The following is a 13,189-nucleotide window of genomic DNA, read 5'->3' as shown; positions in this document are numbered from 1 at the left end:
TGATATGATAATGTGTTAATAATTTCATACATAAGTCGCTCCTGAGCATAAGTCGCACCCCCAGCCAAACTATGACAAAAATGCGACTTATAGTCCGAAAAATACAGTATTTGTTGACTAAAACTAGACGAAGACGATGACATTTTGAAATGACTAAAATATGACTAAGACTCATAAGTATTTTTGTAAGACTAAAACGAAATTTAAAAGGGCTGCCAAAAACAACACTGGTGTACTGTGTACCTTTAACTAATAGGTTTAAAGGATCTGTACTGAACACTTAAGATTTCAACTTTTTATTACCATCATATTAGGTCGACTCTGATTGGCTATTGTCATGCACAATGCCGCCACATTTGATTGAGGAACTACGCTCACGGCTGACCAATGAACTTGACAAATTTTTCAACAATTGCTGGTCTCGTGTTAATCGAATATTTTTGTAAATAGTATGTTCATGGAAATCAATTGTCATATGTAAGGCTGCTTCTTAAAAAGAATCTATGGCGCAATGAACAGCGTACTCACTGTCACATTTCATGCCCTGGTGGATGAGACCGTAAAGCAGCGAGCCACAGTGGTCGCAGAACGTGGGACTGCCATAAGAGTGGATCTTGAACTTGTGCTTGCTTCTGGGATCCTGCAAACACAAAAGCATGGAAGCATGATTGGAAATGTAGCAGAAAACAGTTGGGCTGGAAGTCAGAGATTATGTTTCAGTGCCAATGATGATGAGGGTAACTTATGAGTTAATTGGCTTGAAAATTATTGTAATTGAACTTTCCTCCTGCCTGGAACAGAAAGGAAGCAGCTCTTTTTATAGCCGCAGATTAAAGTCAATGTAAAAGATCTATTCAGCCGTTTTCTATAGGGCTAATCTTTATAAGTGTTGCAGGTGAGCTGAAATGTGTCCCAGCTGCCTTACATCATCTCAGAAGTAGACACACACACAGACACACACACAGTGTTTGACTGAGAAGCTGACTGAAAATAAGGAGGGAGCTGATAAAAATGAAATATCCATCTGGAAGGGAAATGTCAGGCCTTTGTCAATGTGTGAGAATGCAGAAAGTTTGCATTCCTTGTCAACCTGGAAGGCATCCCAGCATTTTCTCCCTGTTCCGAACCTCCAGAGTTACAAAGGCATAAATACGTGCAGTGAATGAACAACGGCGGCTGTGTGCCATGCCAAGAGATTTCCAACTGAGCAGCTGTTTATATTGGCCGCACATCTGGCATGAAGATCTTTTATGCAAGCTGGGGGTTGACGTTCTCATACGGTTCCGGGGACCTAAATTCCAAATGATGACACAGGGCAGTGCGATTGTAGAGTGACAACAGAATCCGAAAATGTATGGTTCCTATCATGGAATCAAAACTTGTGCTTTTATTTCCTAACATCCTTTTATTCCAAAAGCTAACTGCCAGAGAGGATTTCGTTCATCAGAAAAAGCTGGCACGGATGTCAAAGCAGAGGGAAAAACGTATTAAATGGATGCATAATGCGGAGTTGTTTTTATGTGATTGGCAGGGAAATGACGGGCCTAGGAAAATTCTAATTGCCGTGACGTCATTCTATTTTTGCTCCTTGGCACCATGCAGCCCACCTTCAGGGAGGAAGGGAAAATTTACCCAGATGGTGTGGTAATTTATGCCTCTTCTGTGTCAGGGCCTCCTGGGTATTCCTCCATTTTTGGATTCGACTATTGTGAGGATACTCAATTTTTCCCAAAAGAGCCTTGTTGAGAGACTGCAATAACGAAAGAGTCCAATTCTCTTGTTAACATCAGACTGCAGATGAAAGATTTAGAGGCTTCTCACGCATACGCAATAGTTTTACAATGCGCAGTCCTGCATCTTAAGTCAGAGGTAACTGAAAGAATAAAATAAGAAAAAAAAAACAAAAGACAAAAAAGACTGGGAGAAAGTCATTGTTCGCTCTCCATAACTAAATCTTCTTAAAATAATTTGAACCTGAGTAAATGCATTTGTGATGCCCCCAAAAGTGATCACATTTGTGTGTGAAATTTATGGGTTTGTAATGCAGAAAAGATGTGTGTCCAATTTATGATGTTTGGAGTGGTCAGTGGGTGGCGCCGTTGGACTGCTGCTCAGAGGGAGGTGGCGGTGCTGTAGTCCTAATGACGCATGCGCGCAGCCATGTTCCCATTCCTGATGAGCAACGGCAAGCTGGCGTCATCGTGCGCATCTTTAATGCATTTAACCTGTATTTTTCAGGTGAGTAAATTACACCAAACATCTCAGAGTAGTTAATGAGTCTATAATTTACGTTTTGGGCCAAAAATGATTTTGTTTACGCGCATATTGACTTTATATTGAGCCATTGTCTAAGTAGAATGACGAGCTCAAAATGGCGCTCTCTTTTTCTTTGTGTAACGGTCGGTTCGACTGTGGGCATCGCATCTCCTCTGTATTTTTGTTAATAATTACACTGTTTTCGTTATGTATGATATATTTTTGTTCAAATTTGAAACAAAAATACAAATGTAAATATGTTCATACCGGTTACTGCATTAGTCTCTCATGTTTGATTGACATGTACCATAAATGCACTTTGATAGTGTTGAATGAGCCAAAACGGATTTTTGGAAAATAGTAGCAGAAGTTAGGATAATATACTTTCTTGTGTGTAAAGACTGATTGTGTTTAAAAGCATTTAAAAGAACCAACAATTGTGTTGGAAAGTATGGACTGTTTAAATTGACAGTAATAATACAGTAATGGATGTACTGAATAATATAAATGAGACAAAGCAGACAGTATTTATGTTGAATTGTGTAAATAAAGATTCCTGATGAGCAACGGCAAGCTGGCGTCATCGTGCGCATCTTTAATGCATTTAACCTGTATTTTTCAGGATTCATATAATTGTGAATGGTGCCATAATCTGGTGCCTGCAACAATTTATTGGGGGCTCGTCCGGGATCAGCGCCACCGGCTGGTTTGGAGCTGATCCATTGATCCTGAGACTTCTACCGGAAGTGACCTGAGAGGCAGGGAGCAGCAACGTTCCCTGGGATGAAGACAGCGTTTTCCAACAACATCAAGGGATGCAAGCCGCTTCACCTACTGAGAAGTGAGGTCCGCTGTGCCAGTCAGCACAACGATTGAAAAGCAAGGACTGTACGGTGTAGGACAAACCACCTAACACAGATTGAGACTGGAAGAACCTGGACTGTGAGACCAAGGGCAAGACATCGGGAGGCAGCTATGGCGGACAGTGAGAGGAAGAGTTTGGTGTGGACCATCAAAAAGAGCCTGCTCACTTTACCGGCTAATGAACTGTTCCAGATTGTACAGGCTTTGGATCAAGTGCCAGGGATGGACCAAGATCGTCTGTCTCACCTCACCGCAGAGGATGAAGAGGGCTGTTTTGACTACATCACAGACTTCATGCACAGTAAGGCGTTACTTGATTTGGAAGATGATGGAATGGCACATTTACTACAGTTGCAAGAACTGATTGAAAATTTAATTGCGGGTCAAGATCTTGCATTACAGAGGTCAGTTAGCAACAGTAAAGATGATATCAATGTTGATGCTAATGCTAATGATGATGTTGAAGCTGCTGGCAACGTAATGGCTCATGACGTTAAGCTACAAAAGTTGCTTACTAGTTATGAAGAATTGAGTAAACAAATAATGCAACATATGCCCAAACACAACACGCAAAATATCACACAACCACCATCGAAACACCAGTCTGCGCCTGTTAATGCAAATGTATCCGGCACAAGAATCAAGAGTATGAATACCACACCTTTGACTCAAGATAGCATGGTCTCATTAAGAGAACTATCGTACCTTCACCGAAGAGAATTCAAGATACAGGGAGGTCAAATTGGTGATCAGGGGTCGGATATTAGTTATAACAGTGTTTGTCGTCAGATTGAAGAGGGCTTAAGGGAACAATTTAGTGATGCTGAGGTTGTTCGAGCAGTCTTAAGAATTATCAAACCTGGGGATTTTAAAGACATGTTGATGATTAAAGAGGATTTAACTATTGATGAGCTAAAAGGTTTCCTTCACTCACATCTCGGTGAACAGAGCAATACAGAATTGTTTCAAGAATTAATGTGCACTAAACAAAAAGATAGTGAGACACCACAACAATTCTTATATCGAGTCATTGGGCTAAAACAAAAGATTTTACTTGCCTCAAAATATGCTAACACTGATGTTAGACACAATGCAAGTACAGTTCAGGATGTATTTCTCCATACTGTCTATCAAGGTCTAGGACACAAACATGATGATATCCGCAGAGAACTTAAACCGTTATTGCTAGACCACAGTGTACCTGATGAGGTTATTCTCAGACAGATGAAGAAAGTAATGAGCGATGAGAGTGAAAGACAGCGAAGGTTAGGCCCATCCACCCGACAGAGGCAAGCAAATGTACACAAGGTGGAAGTTGAAGTAGACCAATGCCCTCTTCCCGCCAAAGAAGATAACTCCCGAAAGAAACCAGATCTGATCCAACAGTTAACAGAGAAGGTCGAAAATCTCACAAGACTTGTTCAGTCCATGCAACAGTCAATGCATTCCCAAAAACCAGGACAGCAGACCCTGGTCACAGCAAACAAAACAGACAGACAAAGACCCTTGGTCTGTGCGAAGTGTGTGGAGCAAAACGTCCCTAGGTGTTCCCATTGTTTCTACTGTTGTAAAGATGGCCACCGAGCGGTGGGATGCTTGAAAAGACTGACACAACAGGGAAACGGGACCCGGTCCCTGCAGAGGGACAAACAGTGACCGGTCCCCAAACACTGTCCCAAACTGACACCAACCACAAGGGTGAGACGACAAAAGAAGAAAAGTCTGGTCCCAGAGCAGAAGACAAGGTAGTAAATCAGGTGCAAATGCACTTAGCCGTAGCATCAGACACCACCCCTGATTTACCCTACAGCAAAAGTGAATGTCTTGCCAAACTTGTGGGGAGAAGAGCTCTGACACAATGTTGTATAAATGGTTTAGCAGTTAGTGTCTTACTCGATACAGGAGCTCAAGTAAGCATGATTGACAGAGACTGGAGAAGAAAATTCCTACCGGACCTGGTTGTTAGGCCCCTCAGTGAGATAACTGAAACTGAAGAGGAATTGAAAGTGTATGCTGTAAACGGGGATGCTCTCCCATTTGACGGTTGGGTCCCGCTGGCAGTGAATCTGAAGGGGAATGAAAACCCTAACCTGTCAATTACTGTGCCTTTTCTGGTGAGTAGTGTTGTGCTTGAGAGACCATTGCTGGGTTTCAATGTGTTGGAAGCGATGATAAAAGAACAACCTGGAAGCCTAATCCAAACACTCACCGGCCTAATCTGCAACGCCATGCAGATCCCAACAGAAAAAGCAGAACTCCTGGTGAACTTCTTGCAGACTGACAAAACCCCTTCGCCATGTGGGCGCCTACGAACAGGTAGACAAGACACAGTCATTCCTGCAGGTCAGGTGGCCTGGGTCAATTGCCAAGTTCCGGTCCACATGGAACTGTCCGATCCAATGGTCCTGTTCGAACCAGACGATAACAGCATTCCACTGGCTGAACTGGACATTGGAGTAGGTCTGCTCAAGGCACAGAACCAGCGAAGACCGTTTGTAACAGTAGCTGTGGGTAACAATACAAAACACTCAATAACAATTCCAAAAAGAACGGCTCTAGGCAGTTTGCACTGTGTGGAAAAAGTGATCAGTACAGACCTGTCAGGGGTTACACACACCACAGCGACAGTCAACAGTGCTGTAATAACACCTGCTGTCACCAGTCAACATCCAAACCAACCCATTATTCCAGCACAACGTCATGAAAAATCCACCCATGATGATGCTCCAATATTGACTGGTGACGAAACAACCACACTCCAACCAGTCGTCGATCTCAGTCACCTCAGTGAGCAGCAAAAGCAAATTGTAAACAAGATGCTCTGTGAAGAGGCTGGTGCTTTCACACAAAATAGCAATGACATCGGTTGCATTCCAGGGCTTCAGATGACAATCACCCTCCAAGACAAAGTTCCAGTTCAGAAGACATATTCAGCAGTTCCAAAACCTCTCTTCAAGGAAGTGAAAGAGTACATACAGGAGCTGTTGATGAAAGGTTGGATAGTCAAGTCCAAGTCCCCGTATGCTGCGCCAGTAGTCTGTGTTAGAAAGAAGGACGGCAGCCTGCGTTTGTGCATCGACTACCGCCTCCTGAATAAAAAGACTGTCCCGGATCGTCATCCGTTGCCCAGAATCAAAGACTTGCTAGACACGCTTGGAGGTTACACTTGGTTTAGCATTTTAGACCAAGGTAAAGCTTACCATCAAGGCTTTGTTGCAGAGGAATCACGTCCTTTTACTGCCTTCACTACTCCGTGGGGTCTCTATGAGTGGGTGCGTATTCCGTTTGGACTCTCAAATGCCCCTGCTGCGTTTCAGAGGGCCATGGAGGAGATATTAGAACCTCTCAGGGACGAGTGCTGCATCCCATATCTCGATGATGTGCTCTGCTATGCAAAAACTTTTGAAGACCATGTTGAGGTAATTCGTAAAGTTCTGCAAGCCCTTCAACGTCATGGGGTGAAGTTGAGACCTGAGAAATGTGAACTATTCAAACAGGAAGTCAGATATGTGGGTCGCCTAGTGTCAGCAGAAGGAGTCAAAGTAGACCCACGAGACATTGAAGCTGTGCAAACCCTGACAAGTAAGACACCCAAAACAGTTGGTGAAGTGAGGAGAGTAACTGGATTTCTGGGTTATTTCCGGTCATACATACAAGATTTTTCCCGGATTGCCAGACCAATTTATGAGCTGCTCCAAATTCCACCAGGGCAAGCCACACTCCAGTCACATGGTAAAAAGTCCAAACGCCCGCAGTTGCCATCTAAAGAGCCCATCGTTTGGACGAGTGAACACCAACGAGCACTTGAACAACTGGTTGAACTCCTCACGAACCCACCAGTTCTAGCGTACCCTGATTTCAACCAACCTTTTATCCTACATACAGACGCTTCAGACCAGGGCCTAGGAGCTGTTCTGTATCAGCGACAAAATGGAAAACTTAGAGTCATTGGCTATGGTTCAAGAACACTATCACCAGCCGAACGCAACTACCACCTGCACAGTGGAAAACTTGAATTCCTCGCATTGAAGTGGGCTGTATGTGAGAAATTCCGCGACTACCTGTACTATGCGCCCCACTTCACGATCTATACTGACAACAACCCCTTGACCTATGTCATGAGTACAGCAAAGCTCAATGCTGTTGGTCATCGATGGGTTGGAGAGCTCGCAGACTTTCGGTTTGATGTCAAGTACAGGCCTGGGAAGTCAAATATAGACGCAGACACCTTATCTCGTCTTCCCTTGGATATGGAAAAGTATGAAAGAACTTGCACCGAGGAACTCTCAAGTGAGGTAGTGTGTACGACATGGGATGGAAGTCAGGCAGCGAAAAGAGAAGATGTGGCTTGGGTGGCGATGCTAAATACGGCTTCCTCCGATTCGAATCAACAGTTTTGGCCGCACTTGCAAACGATCAGTCATGAAGAATTAGTGCGGGCGCAAAGAAATGACCAAGCCATAAACAAGATTATTGAGTTGAAAGAGTCCAACCAAAAATTAACAAATGAAGCATGTAAAACTGTGACTGCAGCAGCCAGAAAACTACTTCACGAGTGGAGCAAGCTAGTAGTTGAAAATAACCTGCTGTATAGGAAGACTAACCATCGTCGACAACTAGTTCTCCCTGAAAAATATAGAGCACTCGCACTGAAACATCTGCACAATGAAATGGGTCATGTTGGGACAGAGAGAGTACTTCACCTTGCACGAGAGAGATTCTATTGGCCCTTCATGTCCAAAGAAATCGAAGAATATGTCACCCGAAAATGCCCATGTATAAAGTCAAAGAAACCAGTCACTCATGTCCGAGCTCCAATGGGCAGCGTCACCTCAAATTTTCCCTTAGAGCTGGTCTGCATTGACTACTTGCATCTGGAAGCAAGTAGTGGAGGTTATGAATATATTCTAGTTGTGATTGACCACTTCACTAGGTTTGCTCAAGCATACCCCACAAGGAACAAAAGTGGAAAGACCGCTGCAGAACACATGTTTAATGACTTCATTCCAAAATTTGGGTACCTGTCGAAATTACATCATGACCAAGGCCGGGAATTTGAAAACAAACTATTTCAAAGATTGCAACAATTGTCAGGAGTTGGCCACTCAAGAACATCGCCCTATCATCCTCAGAGCAACCCAGTGGAGCGTCTCAATAGAACTGTCCTCCAGATGTTGAGAACATTAACAGAAAGAGAGAAACTGCGATGGAAGGATCACCTCCCACATGTGATCCACGCGTACAATTGCACACGACATGAATCTACAGGCTACTCACCCTTTTTCCTCCTTTATGGTCGCCATCCACACCTCCCCGTTGATTTACTGTTTGGTTTACCAGAAAGAAAAGAAGCATACTCACCAAAAGGATATGCCGAGAAATGGGCTGAGAAGATGACAGAAGCCTACCGAATTGCTGCTGAAAACAGTAAAAAAGCAAGCGCAAGGGGGAAGGTGATCTATGACAAGAAGGCAAGAGGAGTAATGCTGAAGCCAGGGGACAGGGTCCTTGTAAGAAACCTCAGTCAGCGTGGAGGCCCAGGAAAGTTAAGGTCTTACTGGGAGGATACTGTTCACGTGGTCAGGAGTCAGGTCGCTGAGAGTCCTGTGTATGTTGTGTGTCCTGAGCTGGGAGGGCAGCAAAAGACCCGAACGCTACATCGAAATCTCCTTTTATTGGTGAATGATCTACCTCTTGAAACAATGCCATCTAAATCCAACACAGTCCCAGACAAGAACAGAAAGAACCAAAGAATAGTTCCAGACACCCGAAATCAACCAAGCATTGAACATGACACCAGCAGTGAATCTGATGATGAAGATGATAATAGCCACGTAGGATACTGGCTAAGAAGACCTGCTGAAAGAACTGTTGCCACAGAAATCCAGAACTCTGTCAGTCCAACACTGATTTCCAGTGAAAGTCAGCCTATCCCTGAGTATTTTCCAGAACCTGTCTTGTTGCCAGAAGAAAGAAGGGAGGAACCCAGGATGGATAGAGGAACGTCACTGTCTGACTCAGAGGAGGAACAACATTCTAGGGCCTCATCTAGAACCAAAGCACAACGCTCAGATCCTTCGCGAGATCCAGTTAGGTTAGAGGTCAGAAAGTCAACTCGTGATAAAAAGCCTAGAAAGTTCCTGACTTATAACTCACTGGGTGAACCGTCATGGCAAGAACGCATTGCAGTTAATTCTGTCTTAGGGAACTCGATACCATATTCACCCGTCGTTCAGACATCTCTGCACGCGTCCCCATCGCCTACGTTGATGCAATACTTCCCAACCATGCCACATTCACATTCCATTTGTCACACGCACACACCATACGTACCATACATCGTTCAACCACCCATGCCAACCTCATGTTACAATACCATCTCATGATGAGGGGAAGTAAGAAAAGTAGTTAAAAAGAAAAAAAAGTTTAAGAGTTAATACCAAGTTTGAGACGTGTGTTTTAAAAACGTCAGGAGCCATTTTTTTTTATTTGTCAGGGAGTGTGTGATGCCCCCAAAAGTGATCACATTTGTGTGTGAAATTTATGGGTTTGTAATGCAGAAAAGATGTGTGTCCAATTTATGATGTTTGGAGTGGTCAGTGGGTGGCGCCGTTGGACTGCTGCTCAGAGGGAGGTGGCGGTGCTGTAGTCCTAATGACGCATGCGCGCAGCCATGTTCCCATTCCTGATGAGCAACGGCAAGCTGGCGTCATCGTGCGCATCTTTAATGCATTTAACCTGTATTTTTCAGGTGAGTAAATTACACCAAACATCTCAGAGTAGTTAATGAGTCTATAATTTACGTTTTGGGCCAAAAATGATTTTGTTTACGCGCATATTGACTTTATATTGAGCCATTGTCTAAGTAGAATGACGAGCTCAAAATGGCGCTCTCTTTTTCTTTGTGTAACGGTCGGTTCGACTGTGGGCATCGCATCTCCTCTGTATTTTTGTTAATAATTACACTGTTTTCGTTATGTATGATATATTTTTGTTCAAATTTGAAACAAAAATACAAATGTAAATATGTTCATACCGGTTACTGCATTAGTCTCTCATGTTTGATTGACATGTACCATAAATGCACTTTGATAGTGTTGAATGAGCCAAAACGGATTTTTGGAAAATAGTAGCAGAAGTTAGGATAATATACTTTCTTGTGTGTAAAGACTGATTGTGTTTAAAAGCATTTAAAAGAACCAACAATTGTGTTGGAAAGTATGGACTGTTTAAATTGACAGTAATAATACAGTAATGGATGTACTGAATAATATAAATGAGACAAAGCAGACAGTATTTATGTTGAATTGTGTAAATAAAGATTCCTGATGAGCAACGGCAAGCTGGCGTCATCGTGCGCATCTTTAATGCATTTAACCTGTATTTTTCAGGATTCATATAATTGTGAATGGTGCCATAATCTGGTGCCTGCAACACATTCATCAAATTAATGAATGGATGTGGCAGAAATTTCTCCAGCTGAATGTGGGGAATACAGAGGTGATTATTTTCATTTTTGGGCCATAAAAGGAAAGGTCAAAGATCAGCACGCACCTTGGCACACTGTCACTTACGGCTACAAATCAAGTTAGAAATCTTGGTGCAATTATTGACAGCCATCTAAGGTCAGTCACTAAATCTGCCTATTACCACCTAAAAATATAGCCAAAATTAAGGGACTTTTGACTAAACAAGGAAAACTTAAGCATGCATTCATTTTCAATAAATTGGACTATTTCAACGGTATATTTACAGGTCTTAAAGGTATCCACAGATAGACTGGTAGTTTTTAAAAGATAAACATTATTATGAGTTAAAACAAATTGATATTAAAACCCCTCTTGATGTTTTAGTTTTTATGCAAGTGTTAAAATTAGTTAACTAGTAGGTCGAGATTGTTGTTGATGGGTGGTGACATCACATGGTTACACTGCCGGGCTTCCAGAGTATGACTCTAGCGACATAATCATGTCATCTGTTCAGCCCTTTCAATTTGAACCCAAGAGGTACATTAATGAGCATGATAGCACTGTCGATATTTCACAAAACAACAGCAGCATAAGCAAAACGAACAGGAAAGACTGGATGAGACGAGATGAGAGTAGGAAAAAACCTGTGTTCTGCCAAAATGTGCTACACTAGCAAAACGTCCAACAAGGGGCAAATTTTACACCCAAAGTACTACCGTGCGCTTTCAGCATGTTTTGTTTAGATGCATACAGACAGAAACTTCTAAAGATGGTGGGAATGCAGCTAGACTATAGACCCTACCCACGTGACGTCACAACTCCGTCCTCCTGACTGGTACCGCCCAATTGTCCGTCAACACATCGTGTTTACCTGTTACGGCTACGTACATTCCTCCTATTTACGGCGTGTTTTTCTGCTCGTTAACATTAATAATCAAAATGGTGAAGGCGTGTGTGGCGGTCGGTTGCAATAACAGAGAAGTTAGACGGAGAGCCTTGAAGTTCTACCCGGAGAGGAGAGAGCGAGATGTGCTGCTGCAATTCGACGAGAAAACTGGGCTCCAAACGATTACCACAGATTATGTAGTAGTCATTTTATATCTGGTAGGATGCATTTAATATATATTTGGAGGGTTTTGGGCTGACAACCACAATTAAGATCATTGCTAGGCTAATCGCCGACAACATACACGTATGTATGTAGTGAGAGTGCTATCGCTAAACCATATAAACATTAAAAGCCCTAGCTCCATTGACAAATGACATGAAATACATTAGACTTGACAGTGGATGTTAGCAAGAACAAAAGATTTTGAATTGAAAATTTCGTAACTCACCTTTCCAAGCACAAGATAGATTCCTGCCGAATTTTCGTGGACGAGGACCTGTTTCACCCAACCAGCAACGGAGTATTTATAAGCCTCCAAGATCTTATAGTTTTTCAAACTTTCGTGAGAATAGGCTGATTTTGTGTGGACAAGATAGTTGTACATATCAGGGTAGCTAGCAGATGTCAGGCAAATACGGCGGAGACAGCGGGTCGAAAAACATCGATTTAGGAATCAAATATGGATCTGGCGAATGGATAAACTGAAGCTTTTCCACATAACGCCTTTTATGCAACGCATCAAGTGAGTTTACGGCATCCGAAAGCACCGGGTCTTCCATGAAATGCATTATAAGTTGCTCGATCAATTGAGACCATTGATAATACAGACACAAAATGACGGACAAGGGGGCGGAACAATACAGCGATCACGTGATTTTGTGACGTCGGTGGGTAGGGTCTATAGTTTGGCCCAAACAACAGTTTCTGGTAACACTTTATAATAACTATCCATTTTACCAGTTAATAGATCATTAATAAACTGTTGATAAATGATTTATTGTTGATTTGTGAAGTATTTGTTAACAGTTTGTTAAGCATTTACAGGGTGTTCCAATATGGTTGACCCCATTCTTAATGCCCATGCTAGTTGATGGATCTTAATAAAACTATATACACTTTATGTTGAAGGTAATAAGTTTTACTGGTTAAATATACAAAGAAAAGTACAAATATTTGTAGGTTCTATGGCAGATTTTCATAAATGTGCAACATGAGCGCTGCCTGCAAAATGCCTTATCAAAAAGCCCTTTTCTTTTGAAGTGAACGGCATTTCTTAACCTGAAAAGATAGAAATGCCAAATGTTACACACAAAAACTTGAAACGTTTCTACACAAACTGTGTTTCAGGTTAACAACACCCTCTAAATACTTTAAAAACTGCTAACAAATACTTCACAAATCAACAATAAATCATTTATCAACAGTTCACTAATGATTTATTAACTAGTAAAACGGATAGCTATTATAAAGTGTTACCCAGTTTCTTAAAGGGATCCGCAGATAGAACGGTTTGTAGTTCTTAAAAGATAAACGTTATTATGAGTTAAAAATATTTGATATTGAAACCCCTCTTGATGTTTTTGTTTTCATACAATTTGTAAAATTATTATAACAGTAGGTCGCCATTGTTGTTTATGTCACAGGGCGGTGACGTCACTTGGTTACGCTGCCGTGCTTCCAAAGTATGACTCTAGCGACATAAACATGTCAA

The 13,189-nt window shown here is 42.2% G+C and overlaps 1 protein-coding gene across 6 annotated transcripts in view; it reads right to left on the bottom strand.

The window, feature by feature from the left end:
• Positions 1-13,189, bottom strand: part of prkcab (protein kinase C, alpha, b) — a 256,689-nt gene that overhangs the window by 71,062 nt on the left and 172,438 nt on the right. For all 6 annotated transcript variants that reach the window (XM_057817538.1, XM_057817540.1, XM_057817542.1 and 3 more), the window contains one exon: positions 529-640. In XM_057817538.1, the coding sequence (XP_057673521.1) occupies positions 529-640 (112 nt within the window). The remainder of the gene's footprint in view (positions 1-528; positions 641-13,189) is intronic.

Source organism: Corythoichthys intestinalis, chromosome 16, assembly GCF_030265065.1.
Source record: "Corythoichthys intestinalis isolate RoL2023-P3 chromosome 16, ASM3026506v1, whole genome shotgun sequence".
NCBI lineage: Eukaryota > Metazoa > Chordata > Actinopteri > Syngnathiformes > Syngnathidae > Corythoichthys > Corythoichthys intestinalis.
Note: the sequence above shows the minus strand (reverse complement) of the source record. Positions and strands in the feature narration are given on the sequence as shown.